This window comes from Chrysochloris asiatica, unplaced genomic scaffold (genome assembly GCF_000296735.1).
Source record: "Chrysochloris asiatica unplaced genomic scaffold, ChrAsi1.0 scaffold00038, whole genome shotgun sequence".
NCBI classification, from domain to species: Eukaryota; Metazoa; Chordata; class Mammalia; order Afrosoricida; family Chrysochloridae; genus Chrysochloris; species Chrysochloris asiatica.
In genome coordinates, this window is record NW_006408556.1 from 7,085,707 (window position 1) to 7,107,043 (window position 21,337).

A 21,337-nucleotide genomic window follows, 5' to 3' on the forward strand; every position below is an offset into this window, starting at 1 on the left:
TGAGAGGAAAGAAACTACTTAGAACAGCCAGGGGGAAGGAATGTAAAATACAGAGTTGTTGTTGTTAAGTGCCATAGAGTTGATTTGACCCATAGCAACCCTATATAGGGTTTCCAAGGAGCAGCTGGTGAGCTTGAACCACTGACCTTGCAGTTCATATGACTTTGTAGTCTGAAGAAAGAAAGAGTTATTGTTGTTATTAAGTATCATGGAGTCAGTGCAGTGAAAGAGAGAGTAGAGGGTAGTAAAGATCAAAAGGAGGAAGAAGAAGAAGAGGGGGAATGAGAAACAAAAGGAAAAACAAAAATGAAGATAAACAGGATAAACTTCAAGGAATGGACAGAGAAGGAAAAGGAGGAGAAAGAATAAACAAACAAAAACAATGAAACAACAAAAGGAAAAACAAAACAAAACAAAAATGCAGCTGTTAGGCCTGGGGAAGAGAAAACTCTTGGGGGCCCGGCAAGCCAAGGAGCTCCGGAGGCGGATGTGGGAGGGATGTGACTGCAGAGTTTCTGGCCCTAGATGGAGTTCTTATAGGCACTCAGTCTGTGTAAATAGTTTGTGGAGGCCCTTGATGGAGCCAGTTTCAGTTAGGACCACAGGGCAGCTAGGGGCAGGGCGGTGGGTTAAATGCTGGTCTGGAATCTCTGGGGGTCCTATAGATCTGGAGCTGAGCCCACCTGAATCCAAGCATCAAAGTGGTGCAGTTAGCCCCCCTCACACTGGGAAGCAGGGTCTATGCTGGGGATGGATGAAGGTGGGAGCTGACCAATGTGCTAGTACCCAGGGGAGCACAGGGTAAAAAGAAGGAATCCCACCTTTCCTGTTGCCTGTGTGACTCCGCTCTGTCAGGGCTCCCTCTGTTGCCAAAGCTGCTCACAAGATGGTTGTGCCTTGTCTGGCCGGCTGTTCTCAGTCTCCCTCTCTCACTATCCCTGCTTAGTTTTTCCTCCCAGCAAGCACTCCATCTACTTCTCTAACCTTTCCTCTGAAGTTCAGGGTTCCAGAATTGTCATCTGTCTGTTTCATTTGGTCTCTAGTATCTTTGTTATAAAGGGTCTGTGTAGTACTTCTGCCTAGTCTGCCATCTTGCTGGAAGATAAGCTGGAAATTTTGATGGAAGCACACTGCCTCATCTTTGAGTGGTTGGTGGGTTCAATCCACTGACTTTTTGGTTAGCAGCTGAGTGCTTGTGTCACTCCTTCCAGCTTGTTTGTGATGTGCCATCAAGTAAATTCCAACTCATAGCAATCCTGTATAGGTTTCTGAGGCTATAAATCTTTACTGGAACAGAAAGTCTCACCTTTCTCCCATAGAGTAGCTGGTGGATTCGAACTGCTGACCTTGTGGTTAGCAGCCCAACTCATAACCCACTAAGCCACCAAGGCTCCTTCTAGTTTGTCTAAGCTACCATTAGTAATATTTTTCTGTTAGTCACAGATTAACCAAATTTAGCCAGACATAATCCAATAGAACAGACTGCCGAAATGAAGGGCCTTCTGAAGACCTCCAAGGGTTCCATTCTACATCACATCAAAAGAATAACAATGCACCCATGTCCAACATTAAATATAAATTGTAAATAACTCTACAAAGCAAGCTGAGATCCAGTTAACTAGTTAGCATAATCCAGATTCCATGGACATTTACACATTTATGACCTGGATTGTGCAGCTTTTTCTTTGTATTTTGGAACCAATTAATTTGCTTTCTCAGGTTTACATTGTTTCCACAAGGCCTTAAAAAGGCTTCATGCCCTCCATACCAGACCTGGGAGCCAAATGGAAGAATCGGGCCTGAGCCCAGTTGATTTCCCTCTCTCTAAAACATCCTAACTCCAAACCCTCCTGCACCACTCTCCACCCTGCCAGGCTAAAGGACTGTTTTTCCTTTTGAGGACACACTGCACTGAGCTTAGGGTTCAAACTTCTTGGCTTTGCACAAGGCCCTCCTGCTCTAGACTCTGCCATCTCTCAACTTCATCTCCTCTCTCTCATCCTGGGTCCCAGCTGTAGGATCCATATGTAGGAACATGTACATCAAGTCACATATACTTGTGCAAACTCCCTGTTCCTTCTGCCTGTTGTCCACCTATCTAGGCTTGTCCACCCACTAGCCAAATGCCAACACAGTTTTCAAGGCTGATATAGAGCAGGCCTCCTCTGAGAAGTCTTCTCTGACTGTCCCAGGCAGCTTCTTGCATTACCTTCTTTTACTTCCTGTGTTCTAAATCCAAGGTTTGCCCTTCCATTTCCTGCCTGTCCCATCCCACCCCTCAAATTCTCTAGTCAGGCAAGAAGCTGTACGATTGGGGCCGGGGTGTTTGTGCCTAGATCCTCAAACACACAGTAGTTTGCAAAACAAATTTGTGGAATACGGGAACCCTGGTTCATTCCCAAACCAGCTCAAGTTGATCCTCTCCCTGAAGTCTTTCTTTACTCCTCAAGCTTCTTCCTGTGCACATCATAAGATAACATACTGCATCACAGCTAATAGTCACAAAGTCAAGATGGAAGAGGCCCCCAAGGCCATCTAGTCCAATCTCTCACAGAGGAGAAACTGAGGTCCCAAGAGTTGAAGGGCTTAGCCAGTCAGTCAGTTCCTCAGTGCAGAGTGCTAGGGCCTGGACGCAACATTCTGGAGACAGTCTCCAAAGTCAGCCTCTATGATCTTGAGGTGTGAGCCCTTTAAAAGGGGCTAAAACAGGGGGCTCCCAGTGTTACCGTTTACTGTTGTGTTAGATTAGAAAAGTTTCTTAAACTCTCTGAGCCTGTTTTTTCATCTACATAATGAGAAGATGAACTACCTCCCCCATAAGGTAAATAATGTAGGCAAATGAGATTAAGTACAACATCATCAAAGCACATAGCAAACACCCAATCAATGGTGTTGTAAATGTTAGCTATGGTTACTTCATTATTATTTGTTATTACTGGAACAAAGACCCAAATCCTTACCATAGTCTACAAGGCCCTATATATGCTGGCTCCTGCTGACCTGCCTCAGTGCATTGGCACATGTTGATCACCTGGCCTGCACTGCTATTCTCTCAGCCCTCCCCTGCTCTCCTTTGACCCTACCTTCAATGTCAGATTAAACATTCTGTCTCAGAGAACTCTTTCTTGACTTTCATGCCCCACAGTGAGCAACGATGGGTTTATTTATAAGATCATCTCAAAAATGCTTTTCTCCCTACTAAGTTTAATGAAAGCAGATGCCTGTTTTGCCCACTCACCACTGTATCTCAGCACCTAAAAAAGTGCTTGCCCTATAACACACACTCAATAAATGAACAAATGATGCCCTCCTCAGTCTGAACTCCCTTCCCCAAGCTGCTGCCCCCACCTCCCTTCTGTGAACCTGTCCAGCTCCCTCACACCTCCTCTGAATCCCTCCAATTGCCCACCTGTCTCAGAGGAGATGTTGACCTCGACACTCAGGTCAGGCACAGGTGCCCCCGGGAAGGATGCGACGCACAGGTAGGTGCCGTAGTCACTGAAGTGCAGGTCAATGAGCTCCAGACTGCTGGTGACTGCAGGCAACTCAGGGTCATTGCGGGTCACCAGCAGTCGCTTGGACATGCGTGCTGGCTTGCCATTCTTGAACCACTGGTAGGTCACCTTCTCCTGGGGCACTGCGTCCACGTGGCATGACAACTTCAGGTCTTGGCCCAACTGTATGTTCTCGCTTTCTTTGATCACATCAGGGGTGATCTGGAACGTGGCATTCTTCATGGCTATGGGTGGGTGGGAGAACAGGGTGGCTGGGGCTGGTCCAAAGTTAGAGTCCTGTCCCACCCCCATTCGGACCTACCTCCTCCCCTCAAACTGACCCTCCTGCAGAAACCATCCCTTTTCTCTGCTTAAAAATCATTCTGCTTGTTTAGACGTGCTCTTCAAAGTTCAAAATAAACTCATTGCAGAAAAGTCAGTTCAGCAATAATAAAAGTTGCTATTTACTGAACATAAGAACCCTTGGTGGTTCGATGGTTTAGAGTTCAGCTGCTAACCAAAAGGTCGGTGGTTCAAATCTACCAGTGACTCCATGGGATAAAAGACCTGACAATCTGGTCTTGTTAAAAATTGTTGTTGTTAAGTGCTGTCGAGTTGGTTCCGACTCATAGTCAAGAAGCTGCTGGTGACTTTAAACCATCGACTTTGCCATTCAAATACCTTGCAGTCTGGTGCTTATCCTACAGTGCCACACCAGGACACCAGGAAACCCTATGGGACAGTTCTACTTGGTCCTATAGGGTCACTGTGAGTTCAAATCGACTGGACAACACAACAGCAGTACACTACATGAGAAGCACTGTTCTAAACACTTCACATGGATTCATTCATTTAATCCATCCTGAAATCTTTGAGAGAGGCACTATTATTGTCCCCACTTTACACAGGATTGATCAAGTTCAGAAAGGTTAATTTACCCAAGGAAGTGTGAGTGTGTGTTAAGTGCCATCAAGTTGGTTCCGACTCATAGGGACCCGATATAGGGTTTCTTAAAGAGCAGTTAATGGGTTTGAACTGCTGACCTTGTGGTTCAAAGTACAGTGCTGATCCTACAGCACCACCCCGAGGAAGTAACCAACCTTAAATTCAAACTCAGAATCTACACTTTTAACCACTACACTGAGCTGAATTGAAGAGTAATTTTAATTTTCACATTTTATCCTTTTGTGCTCTTTGACTTTTTGCAAACAATTTGTGTGACATTTAAATAAGACACCAAAATGGTCATTTTACATGTGGTTAGGTTAAAAAGTCAGAGTCTAGAAAGAAAAGGACTTAACCTCTTAAGAATCAAAATCTTGTTTGAAGTAAGCCAAGAATTAGGTAGATCTCTTAGTAGGTTGGGCCCTAATTGTATATGACATTGTACAACAAGCATAAACCAAAACTATACTGGTCAAACAGAGTTTATATCTACAGACACCCTAAGAGGTGACAAGGTGACAAGGGAGCTTCAAAAAGCTCAGGAAAAAATGGAATTTTCCCATGAACTTTCCAAAGCCCCCTCATTTACCAAAATGCAAATCCAACTACCATTGAGTCAATTCCAACTCATAGCAACCATACACAAAGCAGACTGCCATAACATTCGTTCTCCTGAGGAGCAGCAGGTGGCTTCAACCGCTGACCTTTTTGTTAACAGCCCAATGCTTACGTTGCAGCATTACCAGGGCTCCTTTATACATATTTGTATATTTATTTGATATACATTGAGAACTTTTCACCAACCTAAGCTTTAGTGTAGTGGTTACGAATCGGGCTGCGAACCTTAAGGTCAGCAGTTCGAAACTACCAGCCGCTCCGCGGGAGAAAGATGAGGCTTTCTACTCCCGTAAAGATTTACACCCTTGGAAACTCTGTACAGGGTCACTATGGGTCGGAACCGACTCGACGGCACTTCACAACAACAACAACAACAAGCTTTAAAGATCAAATGGAATCAAATGGGGAAAAAATAATCTGATAAGACGAGAACTATGGAGTCTTGGCTTGGCGATATAGTTAAGCACTGGACTGCTAACCTTACGGTTAGTGGTTCAGATACACCAGTCACTCCTTGGAAACCCTATGCAGGGTTGCTATGAGTTGGAACCTGACACTTAACGATAACATCAAAGGAAAAGTAGTCGTCAGATAGCTGCAATCTTGCTACTTTCCTTCTCACTCTGCTTAAGTAAAAAGTCCTGGGGAGCTAGTTTCTTTCTGTGAAGTAAGTCAGAGAGAGGCTGACTGGCCAGTGAGAGATGAACAAGAAGACAGCTTATGTCATTACAACATTCTCAATTGTATTTGGCAGAAGATGTCGTTCAGACTTGAAATGCTAAGAGCTGGAAACAAGCCTGGGTCATTAAAAAGAGAAGAAGAGATATGAAATCTGCATAAGCAGAGGAATTTAAATTCTATTTAAAACAGAGCAGCAAACTCAAGATCATATTGAGAAGATAATGGTAACTACTGAGGCTGAGTTTTAGTATGGAAAGTGTATTTCTTTAGATTGTTCTCCAAATTTTGAATCATCTTTACATCTAGTAATTATCTTCAGATTCACTGAACTGCTTTGCAAATAAATTTTTACAGATCAGGCATATGAAAATGTGTGTTATTTCACTTTAATTCAATTAACTAAATTACAGGGAGAAAGCCAGAAAAGTCTTTGACTTGAAGTCTGAGATGTCCACACATAGTTATTCACAGACTATTTCACAATCTATATATTTAAAAAGTGGGTAATCAACACCAGTCCTTCCTACTTCTTGGATTGTTGAGGTTATCTTTGGAAATGTAGATTAACTATAAAAATAGTTTACACAGATTTTAGTCCTTGTGCCTCCTGATGGCAGGCATCTGAATTGCAGGGAAATCAAAGCACCTGGAACATGACCAGAATTCAAACACACACACAGGCCTTTTTCTCAAATCCATGGAAGTTCCTGGCCCAGGGACCCTGTCTGCCTCCCGAGTTCCCTCCCATCCCTCCAGCGGCCACCTACATCGCACCAGCAGGTTGACAGTCTTCTTAGCAGGGTTGCCCACGTTGTTGATAGCTGTGCAGTTGTAGTAGCCAGAGTCCCGGGCATGCACTGAAGGAATGCTGAGGGTGCCCCCCTGGGCCAAAGCACCCAGAGGCAGTGGGCCAGGCCCATGGGACCACTGCAGCTGGGGTAGAGGATCACCACCAGTCAGCAGACACTGCACTGTCACGTTCTCCCCGGGGTTCACCACCAGAGTTTCATTCACAGACAGCTTCAGGGCTGGTGGTGCTAAGAGGAAAAGAGGTGAGGTCTTAGGGGTCTCCGAAGCAGGGCTGGATGGAGGGGAAGTGAGGATGGTAGGGAAACCACAGGGGCTGGGGAAGCCCTGGGGAGAAGGGAGAGGAGAGAAGGTGAGGAGCAGACACTGTGGAGAAGGAAGGGGCCTGATGCACTAGTGATACCATGCCAAGAGTCCTGTGTGGAGTGGGCATTGTCTCCTGGGTGGACAAGGTGGGTAAGGGGTCTAAGCTGGAAGTGCCTGTACCGGTAGTGTTGGTGAGCCGAAAGGTGATGGCCTTGTCCGGGATGCCGCACACATTGCGTACAGACACCTGGCAGGTGTAGCTGGCATAGTCTTGGGGCCGCAGATTCTTCAGCTTCAGGACCTTAGTCTCCCCCTGGACGGCAGTGGACCACTGGAGTGAGGGGCCTGCTTGGGTCTCCAGGGGTCCCACACATTCCTTCACCCAGAGACTAAAATAGGTTTGTATTCTATCCCAACCTCTAATCACACCATTCACCTCAGGACCCCTGAGTCTGGGATGGATGCTGCACTCTCCATATCCTTAGAGCCTTGTCATGGGGCTCTCTGGATGAGAGGCTGTCCTGGGGTACTCTGGGAAATGGAAGGGGTATAGAGGGAATCTTGCTCTTACAACCCACACAAACAGGGCTGCCCAGAGAGCTCTGGGGCTCCCAGGAAAGTCATCTCCAAAAGTCCTTCGTGGCAGGATGGTTTCACCAGCATCTCCTAGTATTGTGAGGGACCCATGGGATGAGGAGTTATTTCCCTGTCCCCCATCTAATGCTGGGCTGCCCACGGGTTCCCAACACTTTGCCCGCCAGCCACAAAGCAGGACTTTCTGCCCCTAGGGAGTGCTTTTTTCCAAACTAGTAGCATCCCTGGTGAACATACTGCCTTGGAGACTCTCCTATCCTCATCACTAGCTCCCAAACCTTTCTGCCCAGGTTTTCCAAGCCCCAGTCAGAATGCATGCTTCTGACGTCAGAGCAGAACTGGTGAAATCAGGGTGGTTCCAGGAACTCCAGATCATGAGGCCTTAGCCCCCAGGCTCCTCTCCCTCAGTAGGTACAGTAGGAGGAAAAGTGAACCATGAGGAGACCAGGCCAGCGTCCCATCCTGACCTGGGTGTAGAGGGGTTCATAGATGTCAACTCCATTGTCCTGGCTGTGGGACAAGGTGTCGGAGCCGCGCTTCCAGATGAATCGGGCAGGCGGGTTGGAGTTGACAGTACAGCGCAGGAACACCGTCTTCTCCTGGTAGAAGTTGCCTCGAACATCACTCACTGTCTGGTGCACGGTCAGCACTGGCTCATCCAGGTCTGCAAGGGCATGGCACCCGTGAAGTCAGGGCTCAGTGACCCCAAAATAGAGGTGGGGGTCAGGCTATATAGGCTGTTCTCGGGGAAAGCTGACCCACTCTAAAGGGATACTTAGAGTAGTAGTTCTCCTAATCTGCAAGCTTGATCAGCCCATTAGATGTAGGAGACGGGATTGGTGGCTTCCCAGACTTCTTCCACTGCCCCTCCTCCACAGAGGGGTGTCTATCTTCACACCCTCTCACTATAGGATGGAGGAAGCAGCTACAGACAGGGAATCTCAGGTTACCTGTTAATTCGTAATGTGACCTGCCTGAGTACCTTCTCTTTTGGAGCCTCAGTTTCCTCAATGGTAAACTGGACTAGATTGGTGATTGTTTCTCACTTCTGATTGCACAATAGAATCACATCAGGTTTGCTTTTCAATACTGAGGACTGCAGCTCATTGATGGTGACAGAAGTGAGAACAGTGCTTACCTCTCAGGGAATCACTGACTGGGAGGGGGTATGAGAGAACTTTCTGGGGTATAGAAATAAATGCTATGTGTCTTGAGCTAAATGGTGTTTACACACCACACACATAAGAATTCACTGAACTGTACACGTAAGGTTAGTCCATTTTATTGGCTGTAAATTAATCCTAAAAAAAAACTTAAGAAAAAATTCCAATGTTGGGGCCCCATCCCAGATCAATTGCATCAGAATCTCTGAATTGTTTTAAAGATTCCCTGGAGATTTTAATGTGTAGCCAGGATTGTAAGCCAAAGGCTGCAGCATTACAACAGTCCACAACAGATATTCTAACATCCCATCATCCTGTCCATCTTCCACAGCCCACTGGTACAGGAGTTGTACCAAGGTTATGGTGGTGATGTGGATTACTTGGAGAGTCCCTGCCATGCCTGCCAGCCCCTCTCAGTGCCAACAACCCAAGGCAGGACCCTAACCCCAGAGGTTTGGAAGGAACTTGGGTGGTTGATGAGGAGAACAGAAGAGAGTCCAGGTGGGGTTCCACTTCTCACCACTCTTCCAGGTTCAATTTGGGGAGGTTCATTTTGGCCATTGTGTGTGGCTTCACAGCTTCTGGGTACCTGAGTTAGTCTACATGGATACAGACAGGGGCATGGAAAGCAGGGAGAGAGGCTCCTGGGTGTAAGGGGATCTCCATGAAGGGCAGGTGTCGATTAGGGGCTTCCCATTGAATCAGCCACAAAGGAAAGGGGCCTTGATCCTGAAGGTGGTTGGGGCCTTGGGACAAAAGCAGAGATGGGGTACTGTGGGAAGGTCACTGGACCAAAGGAAGGAGACCTGTGTCTCCTTCTTGGATGCAGTACTATCCTGCTGTACTCTAAGGCCTTGAGCAAGTCACACACACTTGAACGTCAGTTTCCTCATCTGTGGAATGGACATAATCAATTCCGGCCTGCCCTCCCCTGCCCATCTCTCAGGGTCATTTCAAGGTCCATATGCGATTATAAATGGGGATGTGTAAACTGTAGAGGGAGGGCATACATGGGAGAGGCAGCGGTCACCTTCCCAGTCCCAAGGGACTGCCCTCCTCCAGGAAGACAGTGCCCCTCCCTCTCCTGTTCCACCCTCCTTCCCAACCTGGCCCAACAGGGCTCTGCAAGGGAATGTTCCCAGGCTCAGGGCGGGTTGCCACTGCCAGGGACAGGCGCCAACTCACACTGCACATCCACGCGGATGGACTTGATGGCGGGCACGCCCACGCCGTTCTCCGCCTTGCAGTAGTAGCGGCCGCCTTGCGTGCGCGCGATGCGCTCAATGCGCAGGGTCTCGTTGAACACCGACGTCTCCTGGAACTTGTCCGAGGCACTACCGGCTGTCTTGGTCCACCGCACCTAACTCGGCAGAGAGTGGGAGTGGGTGTGGGAGCGCGGTGCGCCCTGCCACACTGTGCTTTTCTCAAGCGCACTTGGGCATATACTGTCATCTAGGCAATTCTCAAATATACTGGAGTATGTATGCACAGGCCTGGGGAACTAACCCAACAGACTCATAAGGTAAAAGAGTCTGGGGAATTTAGGGTCAGAGGGAAGGTGCTCTAATTAATGTAGGCAGTATAATAGTGGTTAAGAGCATGGGTTTATGAGCACATTACCTAACCTCTCCTGCCTCTGTTTCTTCATCTGTTAAGTGAAAAATATTAACCCCCTATGAGTAAAATAGGAGCTCTGGTAGCGTAGTGGTTACGAATCGGGCTGCGAACCGCAAGGTCAGCAGTTCGAAACTACCAGCTGTTCCTCGGGAGAAAGCTAAGGCTTTCTGCTCCCATAAGGATTTACAGCCTCGGAAACCCTGTACAGGGTCGCTATGAGTCGGAACCGACTTCACGGCACATAACAACAATGAGTAAAAGTGGCATAGTGGCTAAAACACCAAAGATCAGAGGTTCGAACTCCCAGCAGTTCCACAGAAGAAAGATGTGGCAGTCTGCTTCTGTAAAGATTACAGCTTCTTATTTGGTTCTGTCTGTCATGCAGGATCACAATGAGTCTTAATCAATTCCACAGTATTAAGTTTGGATGACTCGGAATTCACTTAATGACCGTGGGCTTTGTTTTTTTGTGGGTTTTTTTTTGGGGGGGGCGGGGGGTGCTTCTGGTGAAATCCCTAGGTGGCACTTGGCTACTAATTGAAAAGTAGGCAGTTCAAATCCACCCAGGGTGCCTCAGAAGAAAGGATGATCTGCTTCCAAAAGATCAAAGCCATGGAAAATCCTATGGAATGCAATTCTTTTCTAACACAAATGGGGTTACCATGAGTTGGAATCAACTCCCTGGCAAATGGTAAGGGTATCTGGGAGGATTAATTAGTATGTATGTACTTAGTGCCTGGAAGACTAAAAATTTTACTTTTAAAAAATTTATGCCCATCTACTAATTAATAGCCTAGGTTTCACAGCTGTGAAAGGGATCTTTGTGGTAACCTGGTACTCACAGCCTTCTGAAGCCCCCACCCCCACCCCCACTTTATTCTGTGTGCCTAATAGAATATGACAGAAGTGATGGTGCATCACTTCCATGATTTGGTTATAAATGACTATGATTTCTCAACCAGTTGTCACATCATTAACAGTCCCGTGAAGAGAACATTGGGTAAGGAGCTGAAGCCTCAGGCCAACAGCCACATGAGTTAGCTTCGAAGTAGACCTTCCAACCTCAATCAATGCTCAAATGACTACAGCCTTGGCTGATTGAATCCTCATGAGAGATTCTGAGCCCAAACCACCCAGTTATGCTGTTTCTAGATTCCTACTCTACAGATAATAAATGTTTGGCATTTTAAGCCTCTAAATTTTGTAGTATTTGTTATGCAGTGATAGGTAACAATATGACGTAAAAGCATTTTCAACGTTATTGTAAGATGTAGAAAGTATATAAAGCACCTATTGGTAGCTGGTACGCATAAGTCACTCAGCACATTTCTATTATTGTCAACATTGTTTTATCAAGAATCCCACGAGCAATTTGAGCTACTACTTAAAGCCGCCAGAAGTTTGGAAAAAACAACAAACTTAACAGCTTCAAATAATGAAGTACTAAGACTTGAGAGGTGAAGTAGAGAAGCTTTGATCTTGAAGCTGGAGAATACTGCTTATTATTGAGATAGGGTAAGAACCCTGATTCTGGTGAATAGGTCAGTCCAGTCTATAGGCCATAAAAACAAGAGTGGGTAGAAGTAGGTAAAAGGGTAACTCTTCTCATGCAGTGGAGGGTGTCAATGAAGGCCGTGGTTTTACTTCATCCCCCTCCCAGTCCTGCTCTACCCCTGCAAATCTACAAAAACTTAAAGAAGGTTAAAGGCAGTTTTGTGCAAATTTTACTTAAATCAGAGGTGCTCTAGAGAGAATGAATCTATAAAGGTAGTTTTTCTTTCTATACTTAGCATTTTGTGGTTTTACCATGATTTGTCTAAATGGGATTTGTTTATATATTGCTTGAGATGCCATTTGCTGTATTCATCTGAGGGTTCTTAGCTTTCTTCAATTCTGTAAAATTCTCAATCTTTATATCTTTTAAAAATTACCTCTTTGTTTTCTCACATCTTTCTAGAATACCTATGTTTGTGTTGTAGCTTTTATTCAATTCTCCGTGTGTATCAACTTCCTTTTGCACATTTCCCATTTCTTCATCTTCGCCGTGCTGTAATTCTGGTTGATTTTTCTCATATTCATCATCCAATTCACTAATTTTCTCTTTTGCTATCTCTAGGATATTGAGGCCAATTTTTAAAAAAGACTATTTTTATTGTTGTTTCTAAGATTGCTATTAGCTTTTCCCCACATCTGATTGATCAGGTTTTATAATCTCTTGATTTATAGGTTCTATTCCTTCTGTATTTCTTTGAATCTTTGAAAATTTTAGTTTCAATAACCTCTTAAGTTGGTCAGTTATCTCTGGCTTCTCAGATATGGATTGTTCAATTTGTTTAGGTCTGTGAACTGGCTCTCCTGGCACTATATTTCTTTAATGTGGTTTAAAATTGTATTCTGTAGGCTTATTTTCTACAGAAGTCTGACTTAGGCCCTAGGAGGCCTGTCTGTGGTATGGTTTTATGTTTGATCATTTAAAAACATTGCTTTCGAGTAGACTCCAACTCATGGAAACCCCATAGAAGAGTAGAACTACCCCACAGGGTTTCCAAGGCTATAAATCTTTATAGCAGCAGCTGGCCACATCTTTCTCCACGGAGCAGCTGGTGGATTCAAACCACTGACTTTTTGGCTAGCTTAACCAGTCCACCACTAGGGCTCCTGTGGTTGCTCATAGCCGAGATAATGTGAGTTCTTAATTTAGGGTTTCCTCATCATTTAGATACACACAGGCAGGCTTAGGGTTATGCTCTCTCCTGGGTGACTTTATTTGTACCCACAGCCTGAAGCAGAGACTCCATTTCCTATTGTGGCTCTGGGCTATGGGGCAGAGATCTTCTGGTCCCCATTAACAATTGAGGCCACTCTTGTTGACTTAGCAGGTTTAGGTAGAGAGTCCAGTTACAGCACCTAGACATGGAAAGACCTGTAACCTCAACTCATACCCCACAGGTGTATTACTAGAACTACTATCCCTAAGGTGTGTCTGCAGCTCAAATCCCCCCATGGACCAGGTTCTTCAACCTCTGCTCACTGCCATCACTACAGATGCCCTCTTCATGTTTTGGACCTTAGAGGTTTCCCATTTGTTTGGAATGGATAGTTCCATGCCCATTCAGTTCCCACCCTGACCACAAAGCGGGCCATGAGATGATACTTCCCTCCTTCCCCTATGAAACTGGAAGCTGTATGAGAATAGGATCGCATCTGTATTCTGAGGGGTCAACACACTGCTTGGCATATAACATGTGCTCTACATATATTTTGTTACCATAATATGAGCCAAAGAGAAGTTACAAGGCATTTGGTAAGCAGCAGTGGCTATAGCGTGAAAGCAGGAATGAACAAGGGTGTGTCTGAAGGATGGTGAGGAGATAAGTGTAGCTGGAGTGCAGGGTGTTAGGACACCAGTGAAAGGTCAGGCAGGAAAGACAGGTGGGGGCCCTATTGTGGAAGGTCTTCAGTTCTACCTCTAGGAACTTTAACTGGGTCTGGTAAGCAATGAGGAGCCATCAAAGACTGATGAACAGGGGAGTGGTTGTTGTTGTTATTAAGTGCCATCGAGTCAGTCTGATCCATAGCCACCCTGTATAGGGTTTCGAGGAGTGGCTGGTGAGCTTGAACCGCCGACCTTACAGTTCAAACGGCTTTGTAGTCTGGTGCATTAACCCACAGCACCACATAATGTAGGAAATCTGAGGTTGAGCACCCTGATGCAGGATGGGTTGTAGGAGGGAGAGTCAGAAGACCACGTTAGCATCTCCTACTGTGGTACTCAGGACAGAGCTGAAGGTTTCACAAAAGGAAGTGGTGAAGAATAGGTAGGAGAAGACCCATGCAAGAAACATAAAAATAAAGGTCTCCAGAGCTGACTAAATGTGGGAGATGAGACGGGGAGAGTCAAATACAAATCCAAGGCTTTGAACCTGGGTAGCAAGAACAACAAAACCACTGGTGGATATAGAAATCATGGTGCATATGCCCACAGACATAGTCATGGAATACTCATACAAGGAATGCTCACAGAGATGACTAGTGCAGCCTTTAGGAAAGATGCTCCAACTGCCTCACTGGCTTTAGGGAGGATCCTTCCCACCCACTCCAACAGTCTTACCTGACACAAACACAACCCTGAAGACCAGAGCACTGTTTTCACGTCTAAATAAACCTTGGAAAAAAGGAGCAAGCAATGCTAACAATTTCATGTTGAAAAAGTCTAAGGATTTCCTTGTCCATCTGCTTGTTTCAAGGCCAAAGCCTGTTCCCAAAATTACCCAGCAAAGAGGATTTTGTCATTTCACTGTCCTTCCTAGAATCCAGTTGCAATCTTGTTCTATTAAAGGTCACAGCATCTCACCAGCAAATTCCACCATCCCTCCAGCCCACCTCTTCCCTGTCTCTTTCCTCCAGCCCTCAGTAATAACCAACCACACTTGCTGTCTGAACTGTCCAGCTGGCCTATGATCAAATTCATCACGCATCTGCAGATACTCATCTTCTGTTGCTTTCTAATTGTTTCAGGTCTTTTAAACTTCAGTGTGGGGTTTACCTACTGAAAGTCACCTAAAGTTGAAGCTATTTTATATATGCTTGTTAATTCCTGAACCCACCCCACCCCCCAGTCCAAAGATAGATACAATGGGAAGAAGTGTGTTAAGCTACAGAAAACACTGGTTTTGGTGGATTCAAATTCTACTTCTACCATCCAAGAGCTGTGTGATCTTGAGTATTTACGCAGCCTCCCTGAGCTTGTTTCCTCAACTGTCAATGGACGCACAGGTGTGAGGACTCAAAGAGAAAAAAATGGAGACAGTACTTAGGACAGTACTTGGCACATGGTCCTCCCTCAAACATCAAACATTGGCTGAGAGTGTGTCAGAGTAGCTGTCTGCTCAACAGAAATATGGAACGGAGTGGAACTGAGCAACAGACATCCCACTTTTCTTCTCAGCTGATATAGATAGATAGATAGATAGATAGATAGATAGACAGACAGACAGACAGATAGATAGACAGATAGGTAGTTTTTTTTTTTTCAGGTGAACAAGCTCAGAGCCTTCAGCTCTTCCCCACAAAGTTAATTTTCCAGCTATTTCCCTAGCCCTAGTCTCCTGTCTTCTGTTTACTTTCCACTCTATGTCTTTAGTGCTCAGCTCTTGCTGCCTCTTCTCAAGCTCTGATCCCAGCAGTGAGAGAGTGGTTGTAGGAAGGGCTTACCTGGGGGCGAGGGTGCCCGGTAACTAGGCACTGCAGCACAAGAGTGTCCCCCTCACGGATGGTGTAGACACGCTCACTGATGTTGTCCTCTTTCACCACACACGCCTGGCCTGCATGCACGATCTGGGCTTGGGCTGGAGCTGGCAGGACAAGAGGGAGGAGGTTTAGACCAGAACTACCAGGGATACAGGGGGCTGAGGCTCTCTCCCAAAAGCACCAAGGGCAAGGATCAGCCCAGATCTCCCAGGCTATTCCTCAGAGACCTGACCCCACTGAGCCCAGGAAAGACCCCTCCCAGGGCTCATACACTAGAACCAGGAGGACCTAGGACTCATGAACGGGCAATTTGAGATCTATGCTCCTAAATGAGCTAGTGTGTGTGAGGGAACTTTGTCATCTGTACAAATCTGGTTACCAGTTTATCAGCAGCAGCCCCACAGCGGATGCTGTTGATCCTCCACTGAGATCCTCATATCTGGCAGATTCATCCACCCCCAGCTGCTGGGTAGCTGCTAACGACCCCCTTAACCAATAGGAACTGCCTTGGCCACAAATGGGAGATCCTGGATTGTGTGACAGTTAATGTGCTCAACTGCTAACTGAAAAAATTACCCAGAGGCACCTTGGAAGAAAAGTCAGTCATGGAAAACCCTATGGAGCACAGTTCTCTGACACGTATGACGTTGCCATGAGTCAGAATTAACTTGACGGCAACTGTTTCATTGGCCAGAAATGCCTCAGAGGTTACCTTCGCCCCTAACACACACACACACACAACACACGTGACTGACTCATGTGATACAAAAGGCCATCCCACCTGGCCTCAAGGGGGGACAACTCAGTGGTACTATTCACGCTCCAGAGCTCCAGGAACAGGCAGAGGCTAAACCTCAAATGAACCACATCTTTGCTTGGTTTCATCCCCCATTCTCTTACAGTTTCTTCTCAGAATATTTTCTCAGCAACTCACAGACTAGTGAGTTTAGTCTAAACCATGTCTCCCCACCCCTGCTCCAACCCCACCCTCAAGGCCCACAAGCTCACATTCTCCCTACCAAAGGCCTGTTCATTCTTCCTCATTATTCCCTGTGCCTGCACCCAGCTTCTTCTCCACAGGATGGAAGTTCTTACCAGTGGCTCAGAAGCTCCAGAAAACCATGGCACCTCCCTGGCCTCTCTTGCAGAAACCAGCACTGGGCTCTGGCAGAGATATGGCTGGGTGGCCCCAGTGGGGAAATGAATGAACTTACAGAATTCCCAGTCCCACCTTCAATGTCTAGCCCCATTGTCCTATAGGCAATCCAGCCCTCAGCTCACCAATGCTTGGGATGCAGGAAGAAGGGAAGGGGTCTCAACTTCAGACCCATTTGATCACAGCTGAGGGGAGCTGGAATCTGAAGATGCTGGAGGTAGAGAGAGCTGGCACGGGGTATGAGGGGACATGAGGGGGTGAAAACAAAGTGTCTTCCCTCCAAGGACTTGAATAGGCGGAATAAAACCTGTACATGAAATGTGTAACTTCCTCCAGGTAATATTTCATGACTGACTGGCCTTTCCTCCTCTGTACCCAGTCAGAGCGTGACAACTCTGCTTCAGATCTGTGTGTCTGTCAGATCCAGGACACTTGGCTTTCTGTCCACCAGACTGTAAACTTCATCTTAGTGTTTATCCTCAGTACAGGGCCTCAAACATAGGAGCACTCAGTAAGGACAGAATGAATGAATGAATGAAGTTACAAGAATACCCCCAAGGTCAAGTGGCTAGGCATCAAAGAGAGGTACAGAAATCTCTAGTGGGCCAGAAGAGGGAGGGATCACCACCAGCTGGAGGAAGAATCACAGAAGGCTCCATGGAAGAGGCAGCTTTTAAGCCAGGTCTCAAAGAACAGAGCAGCTTTGTGCTGGTTAACAGGGCAGAGTCCCCACACTATACAACTATTTGACCTGGTGGGGTCTTCGTTTTCTCATCTCTAAAATGGACAGAATGCTACCAATCCTAGGAACCCACAAGGGTAGATATGACAATGGCATAGGACTGTAATGTGTTCTGCAGATGCCTCAGAGTCTCTTCAACCAACACTGATGTGATAGACATGAACTAATAAAAGGTGGGTCCACTGAGGCAGCTCTGCAGCAGGACAAGAAGCTTGTGGAGCAGCAATTGGACTACATTTAACCATGAAGGTCTCTACAAATGGCAGCTGGTTCTCCAAAAAGAGACCACGTGTCCAGGTGACTATCCTTCCTGCCTAAGTGCTACAGAGGAATGGACCAAGGCTGGTTGTCAGTAAACAAGCTGTGTGATCTTGGGTGAATTAGTTCACCTCCCTGGGCTTGTTTTCCCTACCCATTAGAAAAGGAATGGATTAGATAACCTCTAAGGTTTTTTACAACTCAACCTTATATGAATGTTGCAAACAACACATAAATCCTATATAAGCTGCACCTCAGAGTCTGGAAACGTGTCCTGAAACTGTCATCCCTGCAGTGAAAATCACCATAACGTGAAGAAGATAGCCATCTGTGGCCAAGGTCCCCAGGAAATCTCATCAGGAAACAACCCACCAAGAGATGATGTGTATGCTGGTTGCTGATAAGACCCGGAGGCTGCCTGGATGTCTGCAAGAGGCCTGGGGTGCCTCTCAACAAGGAAGACATCAATTTAACAAGCTTCATGGAAGATAAACTGTAATCTTGGGTATTGTGGTCTGCCTAAAGCAAAGCAGTGTTGTAATGACACAGCTTTGATACCTGATAAGGAATATTGAAAAAAGACCTGGAGCTCTGGACTTTCTCAGGGCATGGTCAGCACAGGCCAGAGAAGATGGGATGGGCCAGTAGTCACAAGACCGCTGTCCACCTGATTAATATACTTCCTCGTTGGAGACAGGGCTATGAGTAGACCTCAAGAATGATGTCATTGCTAAGATTATCCAACTCCCTATGACATTAACTATTAAGGTTATCCAACTCTTAAAAAGGGTAGAACTACTTTGGAAGAAAATGTTGGCAAATATTTACTAATGTATTAAACAAGTACTCCACGACTTGCATACATAGCAGTTTTGTTTCTGAGTAAGCACAAGCATACCTCGTTTTATGGCACCTTGCTTTATAGTACTTCACTGAGACTGTATTTTCAACACATTGAAGATTTGTGGCATCAAACAAGTCTCTCCGCGCCACTTTGCCAACTGTATGTGCTCACTTCACGTCTCCGTGTTACATTTTGGTAATTCTCACAATAGGAGGGTAAGTCAAAAAGTATAACTACAAGATCACAGACAACATTATTATATGAAACTGTCAAAAAGTGAAGCTATTATTCCTCAACATATCTTCCATCTAATTCCATACACTTCTGAAAGTGTTTCCATCTCTCTAACCCTTCCCCCCAAAGGAATCCTGCATTCTTTAATTTACACCACATCAAAACAGTAGTCTTGGCATCCTCGAGGGGCTCACCCCGTGTTCCTTTGACATGTACTTTGAGTCTGGGGAACAAAAAGAAGTCTGAAGAAACAAGATCAGGACTAGAGGGTGGATGGGGTGAGGTTCCTCAGTGAAACTCTCATAGGATACCCCTTGCACCCTTCAAAGAATGAGCAGGTACATTGTCCTATTGGGAAAAGATTCTGCTGTGCAACTTGCATGGCCTTTTTCTTCACCAATAGAGTTTCCAATTTTCTTAAAACTTGTTTCTAATAAGCCCCCATGATCGTCCTGTGTCCTTCAAGACACTCTATCAAGAATACTCCTTTGGCATACTGACAGTCACCATAACCTTCTGAGCTGACCTCTCTCCTTAAATTGAACTGGCCCAGTAGATCCCCTGGGAAGTCACAGTTTTCAGTGGAATTTTTTTTAAAGTAACCTAAAGGAATCCTGGTGTGGCGCTGTGGGTTAATGTGCCAGACTGCAAAGCTGTTTGAACTGCAAGTTCGGTGGTTCAAGCTTACCAGCTGCTCCTCGGAAACCTTATACAGCGTTGCTATGGGTTGGAATCGACTCGATGGCACTCAACAACAACAAGGAGACTAAGACAACAATGAGGACTTGTTTGCAGCCACCCATGGATCACAGAGAGGTTTAAACACATTTTGTTTGGGATTTATCTTGTATGTATGAACTGAAACCCTACTAGCAGTACTTTTGACTTAGCCTTATATTTCAAACTTGGGGAGTACAGTGGCTTCATATGATAAACACTGGACTGTGCTTCACAAGTCCTGTGGTTCGAGCCCACCAGCTGCTTGGAGGAAGAAAGATGGCTCTTTCTGTTCCCACAAAGATTTAAAGCCTCAGAAACCCTATAAAGAGTTGCAATGAGTCAGAACTGACTCGAACAACAACAATATTGCACACTTAATAGACTACGGTATAGTTTAAATATAACTTTTTTTTTTTTTTTACCTTTTAGTTATGTATGCACAATCTTGGAACAACAGGGTTCCAGGATACAGGGACTGAGTCACGGTTTGAAGGGGTAAAAGAGAGGAATAATATTAAGATGCTTGGCTGTCTTTTGAATCTTGGTTTCCCTTGCCTATCATTGTAAAATAGACACTTGAGGGATGGAGAAAGGAATAGCCAGAAACATCACTACAGAAAGCTTGTAAGTCTGTCTTCAGCCTACAACTGATTGGAATACCTTAAAGGGGAATAGAAGTTGCCCAGTGAAAGAGGCTTCCTCTGGAGCCTTTACATTGCATAAGACCATAGGTAGAATCCAGAACCCCATCCAGAATCATCTGAAGTAGGAAATTTCCACTGGAAAGGATGAGTAGACCAGCCTGGAGAGGCCAGAAGAACAGAAGATAGCCCATGAAAGACTGGCAGGAAAAATCCAAAATAATAACAGCAGTCTGATTGATTACTACAAGAACAAATAAGCTGCTCACCTGGGAGCCATCAAGGCAAGTGGTCGGGACCCCTCAGAGCAAACTCCCTTCCAAGACTTCCAAGACTCAAGAGGAACACATGAGCAGGCAGGTGGTCTGGCTGGTGACCATGTTGATCACCGATAAGGGGAAGAGGGGAGTAAAAAACAGCAATGAAGTTGTGAGCTAAGTCCAACCACATTCAATATACTACTGTGAACTCAGGCAGAGACCTGGATGGCCAGCAGTACGGAAAGACCTGGGGACTCCTGGGCCCAGAGGCAGTGACATGGCCACAAAGGACTAGAGCAGAGAGTTAAGTGTCCAGCTGATATGAAGTGAGGGAAGATACACAAGAACACCCATACTTGCAGATAATACCCATTTGACCTGGTTTCAATGGCTAGATGATCAGAACTTGACTAGAAGAAGAAAGAAGGGGCGGGGGGGGAGGGGGGGAAGAGTAACCCACTACAATTTGATGAACTTTACCTATAAGGATGGATGTAGTAGTTCCAAAAAAGGGAATCAATCTTTACAGCGGGGATCACTGCTACCCCGTCAGTACACAGGGTTGACAGGGATGGACAACTTAGACATTGGCTACCAAAATGGGGGAGCCTATAAAGGCAAGAAGTGACTGGCTTACAAGCTTTCAAGAGGGAGCCTAGTTCCAGACAGGACGGGGAAAGGTAGAATCTCACTGAATGATTTCCAATCTGTTGGGACCGGGCTGGCGAAAGGAAATGGGGATAATACTCTTGTGGTACACTAGTGAATAACTGCCATCTGGACTGACTGTGAGAGTAGGAAATGTAGAGGTAGATTTTTTTTTTTTTGACAAAAGGAAGAGAGTGATTGATTTTGCAGCCCAGGAGCAGAGGTCCCTGGGACCATCAAGTGAGAAGAGCGGAGAGTGGGACCCTACCCAGAGAGGCACTGACGCCAGGGATGGAGACAGAAATGATGACATTGGACAGATGGAGTGGCTGGGGATACTGGACTCAGGAAGGGAGAGG

General features: G+C 45.8%; 1 protein-coding gene across 1 annotated transcript in view; it reads right to left on the reverse strand.

Annotated features, from left to right (window-relative positions):
- The window catches only part of MDGA1 (MAM domain containing glycosylphosphatidylinositol anchor 1), a 91,786-nt gene that overhangs the window by 20,386 nt on the left and 50,063 nt on the right, over positions 1-21,337 (reverse strand). The window contains exons 2-7 of the mRNA XM_006860424.1: positions 15,440-15,579; positions 9,794-9,968; positions 7,913-8,109; positions 7,032-7,164; positions 6,506-6,775; positions 3,410-3,739 (exon numbers count right to left, since the gene is read on the reverse strand). Of these exons, the coding sequence (XP_006860486.1) occupies positions 3,410-3,739; positions 6,506-6,775; positions 7,032-7,164; positions 7,913-8,109; positions 9,794-9,968; positions 15,440-15,579 (1,245 nt within the window). The remainder of the gene's footprint in view (positions 1-3,409; positions 3,740-6,505; positions 6,776-7,031; positions 7,165-7,912; positions 8,110-9,793; positions 9,969-15,439; positions 15,580-21,337) is intronic.